General features: G+C 31.9%; 2 protein-coding genes across 2 annotated transcripts; one reads left to right on the top strand and one right to left on the bottom strand.

Moving 5' to 3' along the window:
• Positions 1 to 1370: 1370 nt before the first annotated feature.
• On the bottom strand, positions 1371 to 3261 carry LOC123673418 (piggyBac transposable element-derived protein 3-like). Its single transcript, XM_045607902.1, has 3 exons — positions 3257 to 3261; positions 2823 to 3172; positions 1371 to 2635 (listed from the first exon to the last, which is right to left on the bottom strand). The coding sequence occupies exons 1-3, from the start codon at positions 3259 to 3261 to the stop codon at positions 1371 to 1373; spliced, it is 1620 nt and encodes a 539-aa protein (XP_045463858.1).
• Positions 3262 to 12034: 8773 nt separating this feature from the next.
• Positions 12035 to 14980, top strand: LOC123673417. Its single transcript, XM_045607901.1, has one exon. It carries the CDS (start codon positions 12035 to 12037, stop codon positions 14978 to 14980), a length of 2946 nt encoding a protein of 981 aa, XP_045463857.1.
• The last annotated feature ends 6422 nt before the right edge of the window (positions 14981 to 21402 follow it).

Below are 21402 nucleotides of genomic sequence, written 5' to 3'. Positions count from 1 at the left end.
TTTAACAATAAACAAGCAGAAAACAAAATTTATGCTGTTTTCCAATAGCTCAACTGTGTTGCCTGAGTATAGAACGTTAAATGTTGAGGATGACTTCACAATTCATTCAGCAGATCATATAAAATATCTAGGTGTAATATTGGACCCATATTTGAGATGGAATTTTCAAGTCGATAACGTTGTGAAGAAAATTCGGAAAATGATACCTAGATTCAGGTTTTTTAAAGAATTCTGTAACCCTCAGTTGTTGAGAACATTGTACTTGGTTTTGGTTCAACCCCTTTTGGTATATGGCCTACTTGGATGGGGAGGGGTAGTGAAACATTATTTACTTAAGCTCGAGGTAACACAGAAATGGTTGTTAAAGATAATATACAATAAACCATATCGCTATCCGAGTGAAAAACTGTTCCAAGAATCTGCTGTTATGAATCTTCGACAGCTGTATATGCTCGTGCTTGCTGTGCATCAATTTAAAAACATTTCGTCTGCGGAATTTAACGAGCATTTGCATGGAACGCGACACAGAGGACGAATGATTTTAATACCTAGAACAATGAAAACCATAGGACAACGATCGCACACATTTTTATCCCCTCGAGTGTACAATTACATACCAGCGTGTATTAAAGCAAGTAATAGCTTAAAAATTTTTAAATTAAAATTGAAAACGTGGATAGGAAACTTAAGTTCTCAAGAAGTTACGAATTTGTTGGATATTAAGAACTCGTATGTCCATACCTGAAATGTTGGGGGGAACCTTGGTCACAACAGCGGATTAATTGCATATTGGGCTCCTGATGCCTTGTAATGTGGTGTTAATAAAATGTTGTGTATATAGTCTATTAGATATTTGAGTGTATATATATTGTGTACATGAAGAGTAGAACAAATAATTTCAATGTAGATGCCTCAAACAAGGTGCCTACGCACCTTCGAGGTAAAAAATAGTTTATTGATTTACCTTTGTATCCATATTTAGGTTGAATTGTACTCAAATATGTTTGGTATAAGAAACTGTACTCTGAAAAATGTTTTAATTTTGCTCAATAAAACTTATAATAATAATAATATACCTACACACATTAAGAGTACCTAAGTCAAACTTTTGTTGGTTATCTGATGACGCCACGTTCATTAAACCATTATTCAACCCTTAATTACTACACAAAAATTTTGTAACATAAGTACTACGGTGGGTCAATTTGACCCGATTTCTAGATAGATATTAACAAAAGAAAACAAACGATATTTTTACATTTTATTCGGGAATAATAATTTTCAAACATTAATTTTTAACTCAAGTATTTTATTCGGTATTTTTGCATAAGGGGCAAACATTTATGGCACATTCTTTGCAAATCTGTTTTTTACACATCGAACAGAAGGTGTTTTTTTTTCGATGGACAAATGGCACATCTCTTTCTTTTCGAAGTTCCTACCCGAGGCTGAGGCTCTAGTGGATGGGAAATCTCAAAATCAAATATGTTCGCTGCTAAATTTCGAAGTTTGAGTGATATCTTAGGGTTAGATATCCTGGTTACTACATGTGATCTACACAACTCCTTGGCTAATGTTTTCAGGAAGTCTATTCTCGTTAGTTCCTTTCCGGTGGGTGAAAGCTGATAAAGAACTCTGGCATTCACTCCAGAAACATTCAAAATCATGTGAAATATTGCCATTGGCCATCTGCGAGTTCTTCTTGATGTACTGTAGTTTGCGCATTTTTGATCTAATGCGTCTACGCCAGCCTTCGTACTGTTGTAAAATAATATAATATCTGGCTTCTTGCTTTTTTCATCAACTTTATCATCTGAGTGCATAGAGGATAATAAAATCACAGATTTGTTTTTCTTCGGAACATGAGCAACAATCGTCAAATCAGAAGTGAACCCAAATAGGGAGCTTCCAATTTCCTTTCCTCTGGACGGTAGAAATTCTGGTGGAATGAAAGCTTTATTTTTCCTCAAAGTACCTACTAACGTCAACTTCTCTTTTTTCAGGGCATTTGCAAGTTCTAATGAGGTGTACCAATTATCGGTAGTTATATTTCTATTGGACCCTTTCACAGGTTCAATCAACCTCATAACCACTTGTGTTGGAAGGGATAGTTTCTCTCCTTTTTCCAAACAAGCCTTACTTGGTGTCTGTTTTCCACAATATATTTCCGTGTTCACCATGTAATGTGTTTTTGCATCTGCTAAAACCTGTATCTTGATCCCATATTTAGCAGGCTTACTTGGCATGAACATTCGGAATCCACAGCAACCTCTGAATGGAACTAGCATTTCATCTATCGTCAAATGTAGAAAAGGAGAATAACAACTCTTTGAATTATGGACGAATTGATTAAATAACTCAGATATTGCGGCCAACTTGTTTTCCTTCAGTCTTTCCTTCCTTGTACTATCATCATCGAATCGAATACAGGAGAGCAAGAAAGAAAACCTTGCAAGTGACATAGTGCACCTGAATATGTCTCTGCCCGTTCCATCATTGGCCCATAGAGATCTGAGATCCTCATGTCCTGATTTAAGAATGCCTGTTAAATAGAGCAGACCAATGAAAGCCTCTATCTTCTTGGTCTGTATTATGAATGAAGGAAGCAGAGAACTGCGATCGGCAATTTCTCCTTCTTTTGAACATTTTATATTTCAGTTGCATATTCTGTATTTTGGAGTTTGTATGTTTTGTGATTTTCTTGAGCATTGCGTCCGAAAAAATTAGTTTCCAGGCTTGCAAAACTGTTGAGAGTGGATTTTTTTTTGCGTCTCCCTTCAAGCCAGGCATTATTGTATAAATATTTTTCTTTTGGGTTTTACCTCTTGTTGGTGCATTTTTCGACCATTTCGCTTTGTCTTTGCCATAAAAAGCTTGACGATTATATTCGTCAACTTCTTTAGTCTTTCTCTCTGCACCTTCAGATTCTTGTTCATTATCATGCCATTCAAGTTCGCTATCACTGTCATGTTCGCTTATTTCTTCATGATCACTCTCCCCAGGTTCACTCCTATCTCCTTCATCTAGCATAGCTTCAGTAGCAGCTACTCTGTCTTGCACTTCGAAAATATTTTCATCTTCTTCTGAATTTTCTGTGGAATTACAATCCTCCCAGAACTGTTCATCTTCAACAATTTGTAGGATTTCAGCTTCATTGAGTGGCCTATTCATACTGTAGAAAAAAAAACAAAATCAATGAATTGATATTGATATAAATTTGGAATGATTCATTCATCCAATTGAATATAAAACGTACCTCATATTCCATATAACACTACCGTTCAAACTACGCACGGGTCAATTTGACCCAAATACAGCAATATCAGCAAACAGGGAACGCACACAGCTCGAATAACACGTCAGAACAGAGATTATGTAGGGCTAGGGAATACTAGAAGAATTACCCCACTACTCACACGCGAAACTAAGAATTTCGGCTCGTCGTCGTGTGGGTCAAAATGACCCGTCCGTAGTGACTAAGGGTTAACTTTCTAATAGATAACATAGGTATCCATAAGAATTTGTGAATAAACTAAATTAGGTCCTGATATCAGCAACTAAATTCTTATTGTTCAGGGGTCAGTGATAAATAAATACCACGAAAAAAAAATTATAAAACAAATAAACATTTTAAAAAAACTTCAAGAAAAGCGTCTAACTTTTTCTGCTTATCTGATCACGTTATGGTCATTAAAGCATTATTTAATTATTTACTGATAGATAGTTGAATAATTCTCATACTTTCTTCTTAAAGTTATTCAACTATCTGTTTGTAATTAAAAAATGGATTAATAATTTTTTATGCATGATGTTATCAGATAAGTCACTATTGTTGGATGACTTCTTACAAGTTTTTTAAAATGTTTATTTGTCAAGCTATTATGGCTCATGAAATGGCATTTAATAATAACTTACTAATAGATGGCTGTAATTCGCTGTTTGAAAGGTACAATATGGTTATTTTCATTTCAAACACATATATGTATATCTAAATACATATTAGACATTCGAATAAAATTTTTTCCTTTTCAAATTACTCGATTGATCCTAGATAAATTTTTCCGATGAAAAGCTACAATGAGTTGTATTATTTACTTCTTGTCACAAATTTCATAGTTTTTATATTTCTCCTCAATGAAAAAGGTCACAGACATAGACAAGATAATTGTCTTGAGTCTGAATGAAAAAAACCAACAATAAAACAATCATTTATCTTTTCAGAGGCAATTACGAATTTCTTGTATAAACGACCTCAAACTGTCTTTGGATTATTATTGGATTTCGTGTTTAAACACCAAATCTTGCGTGCTTCAGGTAATTATCAAAAACTGACTGCACATATTTCAACCATCTTCAATCAAATAGACCGATAGTAGGAGAAGCTCACACGCGAATCTGCTCAAAAAAAACAGTAGGAGTGGCCTTTATCTGTGACTTCAAGGCTGTGAAAATTTTTGATTTACTTCTCGGAAAACAATTTTTTCATTTTGTTATATTTTATCCTAATTCTAAATAATACTGTGGATTGGCTTGGTTTCTACTTGTTCGAAATTCATTTTAAATCGAAAATTAAATGACAGTCATTATATTTCATCTTTTTTTTTCGTATTCCTGGTACTGTATGCATAATGGAAACTGTTGTGGAGGAAGCTAACCTTATGGTCATCAATATACATACCGGGTGTAATAGGATCATGGTACACACCCCTTATCTCCCTTAAATTTGAAGGTTATAGATTGAAATTTAGGATAATAATAATAATAGGTATTTATTTCCAGAATTGTATGTACATTACAAAATGATAAAAACAAGTCACAAATTCCTTACAAAAAAATAAATCAATGAACTAATATATCTATGATATTTGTACATGACAAAAGACTATAAATTCATTTAAAGAATATGGTTCACATTTAATTAACAGTTCGAATAATTGTCTCTTGAAGAGTTTAATTTCTTTAATTGATCTTATTTTTCTAGGTAAATGATTGAACAGTTTCATACTGATTTAGTAATTATTACGCTCTGTACTCGTTAGTCTGTGAATAGGTAATAGATATTCAATCATTATCCTGGTAGGATTCACATTTTTACAATCCTGAAAATAGGAATTGTTCTCAAACAAAAATAACAAGAGTTTATAGATATATAAACCAGGGGAAATTTAATGAAGGAAACATCACTCTTAAATTAAATTTCCCTGTTGGTTTCTTCTTTATTATCTTCTTCATTTTCCTCTTCACTTTCAACACTTTCTTCATCTTCTTCATATTCTTCATCACTGTCCATCTTGTCGAAACGATGTATATTGACATTCTGCCAATTTGTATCGAAGATAGTGAAGGTACCTTCGAAAATTAACGTTGTCCTACACATCGGACAACATTTGGAAGAACTGGAGCACCACCTGTCGATGCATTCTTTATGAAAACAATGCCTGCAATCGGTTAGGTACAGTTCTCCAGTCAACCTACTCAGACATACGCTGCAGTCTTCCTCAAAAGTTATACCCCTAGGAAAAAAAAAGTACATATTAATTCGCTGTTTGATAGGTACAATATGGTTATCGTTCATTTCATACACATATATTGAACAAAAATTTCTTTATAAAAATGCAACATTCAGAAACTGAAGATAACATTCGATTATATTGTTTCAAAAATAATTAAAGAAAACAATGATGTAAAAGCATTACCTTTCTGTACAGTCGTTGTACAACTTTTCGAAACTGAACTCATATAAATGATCCAAAGACATCTTTTTAGCTTTAAAATTATCTGTTCTGTACTTCACCACTGTTGAACTGATACTAAGCTAGTAAGCGTACCAACACACTTAAGTACTCAAATACGTCAGGCGCGGATCCAGGACCCACTTTTGGGGGGGGGGGGGAAATTCTAGATTCTTCCGCCATTTTGGGACGTCATTTTTTTTTGCCGTTCATTAATATGGGTTTTCACAAAATGCATTGAAGGTGGAATGAATAGAATAAAAAATGTCCCCATTCATTTACTTGTATTTTCACATTATATGAAGTAACAAAGTGTATTAATTACATATCGATATTTATTTTGAAGTATCAAACTACTCAAACTGATTTCGTTCTTTAGTTGAACGTTTCGAAATTCAATCTAAACAATGTGAAAAGAGAATATGATTTTTATTTTCGTTCAATTATATCTGATTTATTTTATCACCTTGGTAAAAATAAATATTTCAAAAAAGGGTTAAACTGTCGTTTCTTATTTGTTGACAGATACATTCTAAGAATTATTCATCTGATAATACATTAGATAGTTAAAATTTTCAGAATGGCCGTCAACCTCTTTAGGTAAGTCATTATAAATATGACAAATAAATATTTTAAATGTACCTACACTCATTAAGAGTACCTAAGTCAAACTTTTGTTGGTTATCTGATGATGCCACGTTCATTAAACCATTATTTAACTTTCTAATAGATAACAGAGGTATCCATAAGAATTTGTGAATAAACTAAATTAGGTCCTGATATCAGCAACTAAATTCTTATTGTTCAGGGGTCAGTGATAAATAAATACCACGAAAAAAAAATTATAAAACAAATAAACATTTTAAAAAAACTTCAAGAAAAGCGTCTAACTTTTTCTGCTTATCTGATCACGTTATGGTCATTAAAGCATTATTTAATTATTTACTGATAAATAGTTGAATAATTCTCATACTTTCTTCTTAAAGTTATTCAACTATCTGTTTGTAATTAAAAAATGGATTAATAATTTTTTATGCATGATGTTATCAGATAAGTGACTATTGTTTGATGACTTCTTACAAGTTTTTTAAAATGTTTATTTGTCAAGCTATTATGGCTCATGAAATGGCATTTAATAATAACTTACTAATAGATGGCTGTAATTCGCTGTTTGAAAGGTAAAATATGGTTATTTTCATTTCAAACACATATATGTATATCTAAATACATATCAGACATTCGAATAAAATTTTTTCCTTTTCAAATTACTCGATTGATCCTAGATAAATTTTTCCGATGAAAAGCTACAATGAGTTGTATTATTTACTTCTTGTCACAAATTTCATAGTTTTTATATTTCTCCTCAATGAAAAAGGTCACAGACATAGACAAGATAATTGTCTTGAGTCTGAATGAAAAAAACCAACAATAAAACAATCATTTATCTTTTCAGAGGCAATTACGAATTTCTTGTATAAACGACCTCAAACTGTCTTTGGATTATTATTGGATTTCGTGTTTAAACACCAAATCTTGCGTGCTTCAGGTAATTATCAAAAACTGACTGCACATATTTCAACCATCTTCAATCAAATAGACCGATAGTAGGAGAAGCTCACACGCGAATCAGCTCAAAAAAAACAGTAGGAGTGGCCTTTATCTGTGACTTCAAGGCTGTGAAAATTTTTGATTTACTTCTCGGAAAACAATTTTTTCATTTTGTTATATTTTATCCTAATTCTAAATAATACTGTGGATTGGCTTGGTTTCTACTTGTTCGAAATTCATTTTAAATCGAAAATTAAATGACAGTCATTATATTTCATCTTTTTTTTTCGTATTCCTGGTACTGTATGCATAATGGAAATTGTTTTGGAGGAAGCTAACCTTATGGTCATCAATATACATACCGGGTGTAATAGGATCATGGTACACACCCCTTATCTCCCTTAAATTTGAAGGTTATAGATTGAAATTTAGGATAATAATAATAATAATAATAGGTATTTATTTCCAGAATTGTATGTACATTACAAAATGATAAAAACAAGTCACAAATTCCTCACAAAAAAATAAATCAATGAACTAATATGTCTATGATATTTGTACATGACAAAAGACTATAAATTCATTTAAAGAATATGGTTCACATTTAATTAACAGTTCGAATAATTGTCTCTTGAAGAGTTTAATTTCTTTAATTGATCTTATTTTTCTAGGTAAATGATTGAACAGTTTCATACTGATTTTGTAATTATAACGCTCTGTACTCGTTAGTCTGTGAATAGGTAATAGATATTCAATCATTATCCTGGTAGGATTCACATTTTTACAATCCTGAAAATAGGAATTGTTCTCAAACAAAAATAACAAGAGTTTATAGATATATAAACCAGGGGAAATTTAATGAAGGAAACATCACTCTTAAATTAAATTTCCCTGTTGGTTTCTTCTTTATTATCTTCTTCATTTTCCTCTTCACTTTCAACACTTTCTTCATCTTCTTCATATTCTTCATCACTGTCCATCTTGTCGAAACGATGTATATTGACATTCTGCCAATTTGTATCGAAGATAGTGAAGGTACCTTCGAAAATTAACGTTGTCCTACACATCGGACAACATTTGGAAGAACTGGAGCACCACCTGTCGATGCATTCTTTGTGAAAACAATGCCTGCAATCGGTTAGGTACAGTTCTCCAGTCAACCTACTCAGACATACGCTGCAGTCTTCCTCAAAAGTTATACCCCTAGGAAAAAAAAAGTACATATTAATTCGCAGTTTGATAGGTACAATATGGTTATCGTTCATTTCATACACATATATTGAACAAAAATTTCTTTATAAAAATGCAACATTCAGAAACTGAAGATAACATTCGATTATATTGTTTCAAAAATAATTAAAGAAAACAATGATGTAAAAGCATTACCTTTCTGTACAGTCGTTGTACAACTTTTCGAAACTGAACTCATATAAATGATCCAAAGACATCTTTTTAGCTTTAAAATTATCTGTTCTGTACTTCACCACTGTTGAACTGATACTAAGCTAGTAAGCGTACCAACACACTTAAGTACTCAAATACGTCAGGCGCGGATCCAGGACCCACTTTTGGGGGGGGGGAAAATTCTAGATTCTTCCGCCATTTTGGGACGTCATTTTTTTTTGCCGTTCATTAATATGGGTTTTCACAAAATGCATTGAAGGTGGAATGAATAGAATAAAAAATGTCCCCATTCATTTACTTGTATTTTCACATTATATGAAGTAACAAAGTGTATTAATTACATATCGATATTTATTTTGAAGTATCAAACTACTCAAACTGATTTCGTTCTTCAGTTGAACGTTTCGAAATTCAATCTAAACAATGTGAAAAGAGAATATGATTTTTATTTTCGTTCAATTATATCTGATTTATTTTATCACCTTGGTAAAAATAAATATTTCAAAAAAGGGTTAAACTGTCGTTTCTTATTTGTTGACAGATACATTCCAAGAATTATTCATCTGATAATACATTAGATAGTTAAAATTTTCAGAATGGCCGTCAACCTCATTAGGTAAGTCATTATAAATATGACAAATAAATATTTTAAATGTACCTACACTCATTAAGAGTACCTAAGTCAAACTTTTGTTGGTTATCTGATGATGCCACGTTCATTAAACCATTATTTAACTTTCTAATAGATAACAGAGGTATCCATAAGAATTTGTGAATAAACTAAATTAGGTCCTGATATCAGCAACTAAATTCTTATTGTTCAGGGGTCAGTGATAAATAAATACCACGAAAAAAAAATTATAAAACAAATAAACATTTTAAAAAAACTTCAAGAAAAGCGTCTAACTTTTTCTGCTTATCTGATCACGTTATGGTCATTAAAGCATTATTTAATTATTTACTGATAGATAGTTGAATAATTCTCATACTTTCTTCTTAAAGTTATTCAACTATCTGTTTGTAATTAAAAAATGGATTAATAATTTTTTATGCATGATGTTATCAGATAAGTCACTATTGTTTGATGACTTCTTACAAGTTTTTTAAAATGTTTATTTGTCAAGCTATTATGGCTCATGAAATGGCATTTAATAATAACTTACTAATAGATGGCTGTAATTCGCTGTTTGAAAGGTACAATATGGTTATTTTCATTTCAAACACATATATGTATATCTAAATACATATTAGACATTCGAATAAAATTTTTTCCTTTTCAAATTACTCGATTGATCCTAGATAAATTTTTCCGATGAAAAGCTACAATGAGTTGTATTATTTACTTCTTGTCACAAATTTCATAGTTTTTATATTTCTCCTCAATGAAAAAGGTCACAGACATAGACAAGATAATTGTCTTGAGTCTGAATGAAAAAAACCAACAATAAAACAATCATTTATCTTTTCAGAGGCAATTACGAATTTCTTGTATAAACGACCTCAAACTGTCTTTGGATTATTATTGGATTTCGTGTTTAAACACCAAATCTTGCGTGCTTCAGGTAATTATCAAAAACTGACTGCACATATTTCAACCATCTTCAATCAAATAGACCGATAGTAGGAGAAGCTCACACGCGAATCAGCTCAAAAAAAACAGTAGGAGTGGCCTTTATCTGTGACTTCAAGGCTGTGAAAATTTTTGATTTACTTCTCGGAAAACAATTTTTTCATTTTGTTATATTTTATCCTAATTCTAAATAATATTGTGGATTGGCTTGGTTTCTACTTGTTCGAAATTCATTTTAAATCGAAAATTAAATGGCAGTCATTATATTTCATCTTTTTTTTTCGTATTCCTGGTACTGTATGCATAATGGAAACTGTTTTGGAGGAAGCTAACCTTATGGTCATCAATATACATACCGGGTGTAATAGGATCATGGTACACACCCCTTATCTCCCTTAAATTTGAAGGTTATAGATTGAAATTTAGGATAATAATAATAATAATAATAGGTATTTATTTCCAGAATTGTATGTACATTACAAAATGATAAAAACAAGTCACAAATTCCTTACAAAAAAATAAATCAATGAACTAATATATCTATGATATTTGTACATGACAAAAGACTATAAATTCATTTAAAGAATATGGTTCACATTTAATTAACAGTTCGAATAATTGTCTCTTGAAGAGTTTAATTTCTTTAATTGATCTTATTTTTCTAGGTAAATAATTGAACAGTTTCATACTGATTTAGTAATTATTACGCTCTGTACTCGTTAGTCTGTGAATAGGTAATAGATATTCAATCATTATCCTGGTAGGATTCACATTTTTACAATCCTGAAAATAGGAATTGTTCTCAAACAAAAATAACAAGAGTTTATAGATATATAAACCAGGGGAAATTTAATGAAGGAAACATCACTCTTAAATTAAATTTCCCTGTTGGTTTCTTCTTTATTATCTTCTTCATTTTCCTCTTCACTTTCAACACTTTCTTCATCTTCTTCATATTCTTCATCACTGTCCATCTTGTCGAAACGATGTATATTGACATTCTGCCAATTTGTATCGAAGATAGTGAAGGTACCTTCGAAAATTAACGTTGTCCTACACATCGGACAACATTTGGAAGAACTGGAGCACCACCTGTCGATGCATTCTTTGTGAAAACAATGCCTGCAATCGGTTAGGTACAGTTCTCCAGTCAACCTACTCAGACATACGCTGCAGTCTTCCTCAAAAGTTATACCCCTAGGAAAAAAAAAGTACATATTAATTCGCTGTTTGATAGGTACAATATGGTTATCGTTCATTTCATACACATATATTGAACAAAAATTTCTTTATAAAAATGCAACATTCAGAAACTGAAGATAACATTCGATTATATTGTTTCAAAAATAATTAAAGAAAACAATGATGTAAAAGCATTACCTTTCTGTACAGTCGTTGTACAACTTTTCGAAACTGAACTCATATAAATGATCCAAAGACATCTTTTTAGCTTTAAAATTATCTGTTCTGTACTTCACCACTGTTGAACTGATACTAAGCTAGTAAGCGTACCAACACACTTAAGTACTCAAATACGTCAGGCGCGGATCCAGGACCCACTTTTGGGGGGGGGGAAAATTCTAGATTCTTCCGCCATTTTGGGACGTCATTTTTTTTGCCGTTCATTAATATGGGTTTTCACAACATGCATTGAAGGTGGAATGAAGGATTATCAGACCAGGATAACCTCATTCGTCTTGATAGAGCACTCAAGGGAAAAGCTAGGGAAACTCTTAAAGCTCTTCTAATATCTCCAAGCAATGTTTCAAGGATAATCAATATGCTCGAGATGAATTTTGGTAGACCTGAATGGATTGTTCTATCTCTCATGGAAAAAGTGAAGAAAATCAGCCCTGTAAAAGAAGACAGTTTGGAATCCTGTATTTTTTTCTCAAACGCAGTTACTAATATGGTGGTCACGATGAGAAATGTTAATTCTTCACTATATTTGTTCCATCCGGAAATGTTAGTGAATATTGTTGAAAAACTTCCCACCATACAAAAGTACAACTGGGGAAAATATAAATATCAGAAAGATTTACAGGGAATACCAACATCCCTTGAAGATTTTGCAAATTGGTACGAAGAAGAGGTAAATTCTATGGCTTCTACAAGTAATCCATTCCAGAGAAGTAAACACATGTCAAGGAAAGAAACAGTTAGTTTTTCAAAAAAGTCCGAGCCGAGAAAGGCAGAAAATTCCAAAGTTTGTGTATTTTGCCAGAGAACGAATCATAAAATAGAGGAATGTGGTGAATTCATAGAGAAGACTATACCAGAAAGAAGACAATCAGTTATGAATTTGAGATTGTGTTTTCTATGTCTCCAATTGGGTCACATGGCTAATAAATGTTTCCTCAGAACGAGATGTGGTATAATGGGTTGTAAAGGAAAGCATAGCAGTCTTCTTCATCTGGCAAGAGATCCAAACAGCTCATATCCAACTTTACAAGATAAAACAGCAGCTTCGAGTGAATTTTGTGCGAAATTGAACGATGTGGATCAAAAAACTCTGCTGAGAATAGCACCAGTTATACTTCGTGGGCCTTATAATGAAATCAAGACATTTGCCTTATTCGATGAAGGCTCCACATGCTCGATGATGGATGAAAATTTAGCTATGAAATTGAACCTCTCTGGACCCATCGTTCCACTCCGTTTTCAATGGACAAATAACATTACCCATTTCGAGGATGAATCGAAAATGGTTGATGTTGATATTTCTGCCGACAGCAATAAACAAATCTTCTATAATCTGAAAAATTTGAGGACTGTTAAAAACTTGAGTATACCAAACCAGAAAATCAATGTAGATCTTTTGTCTCAGAATTTCCCACATTTGAACCGGAAAATTCTAGAGGCCGTGGAGAATGCAACTCCAGAAATTCTCATTGGCCAAGACAATTGCGGACTAATTATACCACGTCAGGTCATACAACCAAAAATGAATCAACCTATAATGTCCAAATCCAAATTAGGTTGGACTATTCATGGAGCACTCACTGATTCAACTGATGGAAATGAAATGAATCATGCAACTCTTTGTTGCCGACATATTGAAGATGATGAACTCCATCGTATGGTGAAAGATAGTTTCAAGTTAGAAGCTTTCGGAGTGAATGAAAAAATCATCAGCTCAGTAGAAGATCGCAAAGCACTTGAAATCATGAATAGCACAGCTAAAAGAATTGGTAACCGTTGGGAAATTGGACACCTTTGGAGAAATATGGATGTCGCATTTCCTGACAGCAAAGTAAACGCACTCAACCGTCTTTCCTGCATGGAGAGGAAAATGAAGAAAGATTGTGAATTCGCAAAGCAGTACCGTGAGAAGATCCAGGATTACATCAACAAGGGTTATGCAAGAAAATTAGAGTTAGAGGAGATTACAGAAAATCCGAGAAACTGGTTTTTACCACATTTTGCAGTGTGGAACGTCCATAAGCCCGGTAAAATTAGACTTGTCTTTGACGCTGCTGCAAGATCATTTGGATATAGCCTCAATGACTTTTTACTACAAGGTCCAGACTTTGTTCCTTCCTTGGTTTCCGTTTTATGGCGCTTTAGGCAGGGAAAAATTGCATTTAGTGGGGACATCAGGGAAATGTTTCACCAAGTGTTAATAAAAAAGGAAGATCGATGTGCTCAACGATTTCTTTGGCATGATGAAAATAACCTTGGTGGAATTCCGGATGTTTATGAAATGAATGTTATGATCTTCGGTGCCGTGTCTTCTCCATCCGTAGCCCAATTCATCAAGAACAGGAATGCTGAATGTTTCGAAGATAAATTCCCTGGAATAAGCAGAGCAATGAAGAGACAACATTATGTTGACGATTATTTGGATTCATGTAGCACATACGAGGAAGCTATTCAAAGAGTACGAGATGTAATTTATGTTCATAATCAAGTTGGTTTTGAAATGGTGAAATGGATTAGTAACTCCAAGAGGGTTCTAGAATCAATTCCAAAATGTCTTCGTGCTGAATCAGAAAAAAACATTAAAATTGATTCACAAGAAATCAAAAGAGTTCTTGGATTGTCTTGGTCTCCAGAAACTGACCAATTCATATATTCGCTGAACTTTCACAAAATTCCTATTGAAAAAACATCAGGATCAATAGCACCAACGAAACGGAAGGTCTTGCGGATCATCATGTCAATATTTGATCCTTTCGGGTTTTTGGCAACTTTGATCATAAAGGCGAATGTGTTTTGTGATGCGCGTGATAAGGCTTATTCCTATGTTGCTTACTTCAGAACAGAAGAAAAGGAGGATAATACTGAAACACATGTCTGCTTTGTTACTGCTGAGTATAAAGTTGCGCCATTGACTCAGCAAATCATACCCAAATTAGAGTTACAAGGAGCAGTGTTGGCATGCAGACTATCCAAGAAAATATGGGAAGAAGTTGAACATAAAATTCGCGAAACACATTATTGGACTGATTCATTGGTGGTACTTAAACAAATAAGATCCCAGTCGAGAAGGTTTCCTATGTTCGTGTCATGTCGAATAGGAGAAATCCATGAAAATGCAGATGTTTTCCAGTGGCACTGGGATCCTTCTGAAGAAAATGTAGCAGATCAGGCTACCAAAGAATTGAAAAATATCGATCTTAAACAAGATGGAGATTGGTTTAGCGGACCATCGTTTTTGGGAAAACCAAGGAAATTATGGTATTGTGAGGGTGGCAAAAATTCAAACGAAGAAAGGCATTTATAAAAGACCTGTTACGAAGCTGTGCATCCTTCCGACCACTTAGTGAAGATTTAAGTTCTTCACAGGGGGGAGAAATGTTAAGGCCAAATTCATTTTTTAATTTGACAGACGAGTGAACAGGAAATCAAGGGAGTTTAGTTTTTTGATAGTTCTGAATTGTCAAGTTTTCAAATAAAAAAGTTATTGAAGAATTTCACATTTGAATTTACACCATTATTTAACTTTCTAATAGATAACAGAGGTATCCATAAGAATTTGTGAATAAACTAAATTAGGTCCTGATATCAGCAACTAAATTCTTATTGTTCAGGGGTCAGTGATAAATAAATACCACGAAAAAAAAATTATAAAACAAATAAACATTTTAAAAAAACTTCAAGAAAAGCGTCTAACTTTTTCTGCTTATCTGATCACGTTATGGTCATTAAAGCATTATTTAATTATTTACTGATAGATAGTTGCATAATTCTCATACTTTCTTCTTAAAGTTATTCAACTATCTGTTTGTAATTAAAAAATGGATTAATAATTTTTTATGCATGATGTTATCAGATAAGTCACTATTGTTTGATGACTTCTTACAAGTTTTTTAAAATGTTTATTTGTCAAGCTATTATGGCTCATGAAATGGCATTTAATAATAACTTACTAATAGATGGCTGTAATTCGCTGTTTGAAAGGTACAATATGGTTATTTTCATTTCAAACACATATATGTATATCTAAATACATATTAGACATTCGAATAAAATTTTTTCCTTTTCAAATTACTCGATTGATCCTAGATAAATTTTTCCGATGAAAAGCTACAATGAGTTGTATTATTTACTTCTTGTCACAAATTTCATAGTTTTTATATTTCTCCTCAATGAAAAAGGTCACAGACATAGACAAGATAATTGTCTTGAGTCTGAATGAAAAAAACCAACAATAAAACAATCATTTATCTTTTCAGAGGCAATTACGAATTTCTTGTATAAACGACCTCAAACTGTCTTTGGATTATTATTGGATTTCGTGTTTAAACACCAAATCTTGCGTGCTTCAGGTAATTATCAAAAACTGACTGCACATATTTCAACCATCTTCAATCAAATAGACCGATAGTAGGAGAAGCTCACACGCGAATCAGCTCAAAAAAAACAGTAGGAGTGGCCTTTATCTGTGACTTCAAGGCTGTGAAAATTTTTGATTTACTTCTCGGAAAACAATTTTTTCATTTTGTTATATTTTATCCTAATTCTAAATAATACTGTGGATTGGCTTGGTTTCTACTTGTTCGAAATTCATTTTAAATCGAAAATTAAATGACAGTCATTATATTTCATCTTTTTTTTTCGTATTCCTGGTACTGTATGCATAATGGAAACTGTTTTGGAGGAAGCTAACCTTATGGTCATCAATATACATACCGGGTGTAATAGGATCATGGTACACACCCCTTATCTCCCTTAAATTTGAAGGTTATAGATTGAAATTTAGGATAATAATAATAATAATAATAGGTATTTATTTCCAGAATTGTATGTACATTACAAAATGATAAAAACAAGTCACAAATTCCTTACAAAAAAATAAATCAATGAACTAATATATCTATGATATTTGTACATGACAAAAGACTATAAATTCATTTAAAGAATATGGTTCACATTTAATTAAAAGTTCGAATAATTGTCTCTTGAAGAGTTTAATTTCTTTAATTGATCTTATTTTTCTAGGTAAATGATTGAACAGTTTCATACTGATTTAGTAATTATTACGCTCTGTACTCGTTAGTCTGTGAATAGGTAATAGATATTCAATCATTATCCTGGTAGGATTCACATTTTTACAATCCTGAAAACAGGAATTGTTCTCAAACAAAAATAACAAGAGTTTATAGATATATAAACCAGGGGAAATTTAATGAAGGAAACATCACTCTTAAATTAAATTTCCCTGTTGGTTTCTTCTTTATTATCTTCTTCATTTTCCTCTTCACTTTCAACACTTTCTTCATCTTCTTCATATTCTTCATCACTGTCCATCTTGTCGAAACGATGTATATTGACATTCTGCCAATTTGTATCGAAGATAGTGAAGGTACCTTCGAAAATTAACGTTGTCCTACACATCGGACAACATTTGGAAGAACTGGAGCACCACCTGTCGATGCATTCTTTGTGAAAACAATGCCTGCAATCGGTTAGGTACAGTTCTCCAGTCAACCTACTCAGACATACGCTGCAGTCTTCCTCAAAAGTTATACCCCTAGGAAAAAAAAAGTACATATTAATTCGCTGTTTGATAGGTACAATATGGTTATCGTTCATTTCATACACATATATTGAACAAAAATTTCTTTATAAAAATGCAACATTCAGAAACTGAAGATAACATTCGATTATATTGTTTCAAAAATAATTAAAGAAAACAATGATGTAAAAGCATTACCTTTCTGTACAGTCGTTGTACAACTTTTCGAAACTGAACTCATATAAATGATCCAAAGACATCTTTTTAGCTTTAAAATTATCTGTTCTGTACTTCACCACTGTTGAACTGATACTAAGCTAGTAAGCGTACCAACACACTTAAGTACTCAAATACGTCAGGCGCGGATCCAGGACCCACTTTTGGGGGGGGGGAAAATTCTAGATTCTTCCGCCATTTTGGGACGTCATTTTTTTTTGCCGTTCATTAATATGGGTTTTCACAAAATGCATTGAAGGTGGAATGAATAGAATAAAAAATGTCCCCATTCATTTACTTGTATTTTCACATTATATGAAGTAACAAAGTGTATTAATTACATATCGATATTTATTTTGAAGTATCAAACTACTCAAACTGATTTCGAAATTCAATCTAAACAATGTGAAAAGAGAATATGATTTTTATTTTCGTTCAATTATATCTGATTTATTTTATCACCTTGGTAAAAATAAATATTTCAAAAAAGTGTTAAACTGTCGTTTCTTATTTGTTGACAGATACATTCCAAGAATTATTCATCTGATAATACATTAGATAGTTAAAATTTTCAGAATGGCCGTCAACCTCATTAGGTAAGTCATTATAAATATGACAAATAAATATTTTAAATGTACCTACACTCATTAAGAGTACCTAAGTCAAACTTTTGTTGGTTATCTGATGATGCCACGTTCATTAAACCATTATTTAACTTTCTAATAGATAACAGAGGTATCCATAAGAATTTGTGAATAAACTAAATTAGGTCCTGATATCAGCAACTAAATTCTTATTGTTCAGGGGTCAGTGATAAATAAATACCACGAAAAAAAAATTATAAAACAAATAAACATTTTAAAAAAACTTCAAGAAAAGCGTCTAACTTTTTCTGCTTATCTGATCACGTTATGGTCATTAAAACATTATTTAATTATTTACCGATAGATAGTTGAATAATTCTCATACTTTCTTCTTAAAGTTATTCAACTATCTGTTTGTAATTAAAAAATGGATTAATAATTTTTTATGCATGATGTTATCAGATAAGTCACTATTGTTTGATGACTTCTTACAAGTTTTTTAAAATGTTTATTTGTCAAGCTATTATGGCTCATGAAATGGCATTTAATAATAACTTACTAATAGATGGCTGTAATTCGCTGTTTGAAAGGTACAATATGGTTATTTTCATTTCAAACACATATATGTATATCTAAATACATATTAGACATTCGAATAAAATTTTTTCCTTTTCAAATTACTCGATTGATCCTAGATAAATTTTTCCGATGAAAAGCTACAATGAGTTGTATTATTTACTTCTTTTCACAAATTTCATAGTTTTTATATTTCTCCTCAATGAAAAAGGTCACAGACATAGACAAGATAATTGTCTTGAGTCTGAATGAAAAAAACCAACAATAAAACAATCATTTATCTTTTCAGAGGCAATTACGAATTTCTTGTATAAACGACCTCAAACTGTCTTTGGATTATTATTGGATTTCGTGTTTAAACACCAAATCTTGCGTGCTTCAGGTAATTATCAAAAACTGACTGCACATAATTCAACCATCTTCAATCAAATAGACCGATAGTAGGAGAAGCTCACACGCGAATCAGCTCAAAAAAAACAGTAGGAGTGGCCTTTATCTGTGACTTCAAGGCTGTGAAAATTTTTGATTTACTTCTCGGAAAACAATTTTTTCATTTTGTTATATTTTATCCTAATTCTAAATAATACTGTGGATTGGCTTGGTTTCTACTTGTTCGAAATTCATTTTAAATCGAAAATTAAATGACAGTCATTATATTTCATCTTTTTTTTTCGTATTCCTGGTACTGTATGCATAATGGAAACTGTTTTGGAGGAAGCTAACCTTATGGTCATCAATATACATACCGGGTGTAATAGGATCATGGTACACACCCCTTATCTCCCTTAAATTTGAAGGTTATAGATTGAAATTTAGGATAATAATAATAATAATAATAGGTATTTATTTCCAGAATTGTATGTACATTACAAAATGATAAAAACAAGTCACAAATTCCTTACAAAAAAATAAATCAATGAACTAATATATCTATGATATTTGTACATGACAAAAGACTATAAATTCATTTAAAGAATATGGTTCACATTTAATTAACAGTTCGAATAATTGTCTCTTGAAGAGTTTAATTTCTTTAATTGATCTTATTTTTCTAGGTAAATGATTGAACAGTTTCATACTGATTTAGTAATTATTACGCTCTGTACTCGTTAGTCTGTGAATAGGTAATAGATATTCAATCATTATCCTGGTAGGATTCACATTTTTACAATCCTGAAAATAGGAATTGTTCTCAAACAAAAATAACAAGAGTTTATAGATATATAAACCAGGGGAAATTTAATGAAGGAAACATCACTCTTAAATTAAATTTCCCTGTTGGTTTCTTCTTTATTATCTTCTTCATTTTCCTCTTCACTTTCAACACTTTCTTCATCTTCTTCATATTCTTCATCACTGTCCATCTTGTCGAAACGATGTATATTGACATTCTGCCAATTTGTATCGAAGATAGTGAAGGTACCTTCGAAAATTAACGTTGTCCTACACATCGGACAACATTTGGAAGAACTGGAGCACCACCTGTCGATGCATTCTTTGTGAAAACAATGCCTGCAATCGGTTAGGTACAGTTCTCCAGTCAACCTACTCAGACATACGCTGCAGTCTTCCTCAAAAGTTATACCCCTAGGAAAAAAAAAGTACATATTAATTCGCTGTTTGATAGGTACAATATGGTTATCGTTCATTTCATACACATATATTGAACAAAAATTTCTTTATAAAAATGCAACATTCAGAAACTGAAGATAACATTCGATTATATTGTTTCAAAAATAATTAAAGAAAACAATGATGTAAAAGCATTACCTTTCTGTACAGTCGTTGTACAACTTTTCGAAACTGAACTCATATAAATGATCCAAAGACATCTTTTTAGCTTTAAAATTATCTGTTCTGTACTTCACCACTGTTGAACTGATACTAAGCTAGTAAGCGTACCAACACACTTAAGTACTCAAATACGTCAGGCGCGGATCCAGGACCCACTTTTGGGGGGGGGGGGAAATTCTAGATTCTTCCGCCATTTTGGGACGTCATTTTTTTTTGCCGTTCATTAATATGGGTTTTCACAAAATGCATTGAAGGTGGAATAAATAGAATAAAAAATGTCCCCATTCATTTACTTGTATTTTCACATTATATGAAGTAACAAAGTGTATTAATTACATATCGATATTTATTTTGAAGTATCAAACTACTCAAACTGATTTCGAAATTCAATCTAAACAATGTGAAAAGAGAATATGATTTTTATTTTCGTTCAATTATATCTGATTTATTTTATCACCTTGGTAAAAATAAATATTTCAAAAAAGGGTTAAACTGTCGTTTCTTATTTGTTGACAGATACATTCCAAGAATTATTCATCTGATAATACATTAGATAGTTAAAATTTTCAGAATGGCCGTCAACCTCATTAGGTAAGTCATTATAAATATGACAAATAAATATTTTAAATGTACCTACACTCATTAAGAGTACCTAAGTCAAACTTTTGTTGGTTATCTGATGATGCCACGTTCATTAAACCATTATTTAACTTTCTAATAGATAACAGAGGTATCCATAAGAATTTGTGAATAAACTAAATTAGGTCCTGATATCAGCAACTAAATTCTTATTGTTCAGGGGTCAGTGATAAATAAATACCACGAAAAAAAAATTATAAAACAAATAAACATTTTAAAAAAACTTCAAGAAAAGCGTCTAACTTTTTCTGCTTATCTGATCACGTTATGGTCATTAAAGCATTATTTAATTATTTACTGATAGATAGTTGAATAATTCTCATACTTTCTTCTTAAAGTTATTCAACTATCTGTTTGTAATTAAAAAATGGATTAATA

The sequence above is a fragment of the Harmonia axyridis genome, chromosome 2 (assembly GCF_914767665.1).
Source record: "Harmonia axyridis chromosome 2, icHarAxyr1.1, whole genome shotgun sequence".
In the NCBI taxonomy this organism is placed as follows: Eukaryota; Metazoa; Arthropoda; class Insecta; order Coleoptera; family Coccinellidae; genus Harmonia; species Harmonia axyridis.
This window is presented reverse-complemented; position numbering and strand designations above follow the sequence as displayed.

Excerpts from the sequence above, each read along its gene's own strand:
- LOC123673418 (XM_045607902.1), bottom strand. Across the intron at positions 2,636-2,822 it reads GAAAAATGCACCAACAAGAG|AAGGAGAAATTGCCGATCGC; the intron begins GTAAAACCCAAA and ends AATGTTCAAAAG.
- LOC123673417 (XM_045607901.1), top strand. The coding sequence starts at position 12,035 with ATGCTCGAGATGAATTTTGGTAGACCTGAATGGATTGTTCTATCTCTC.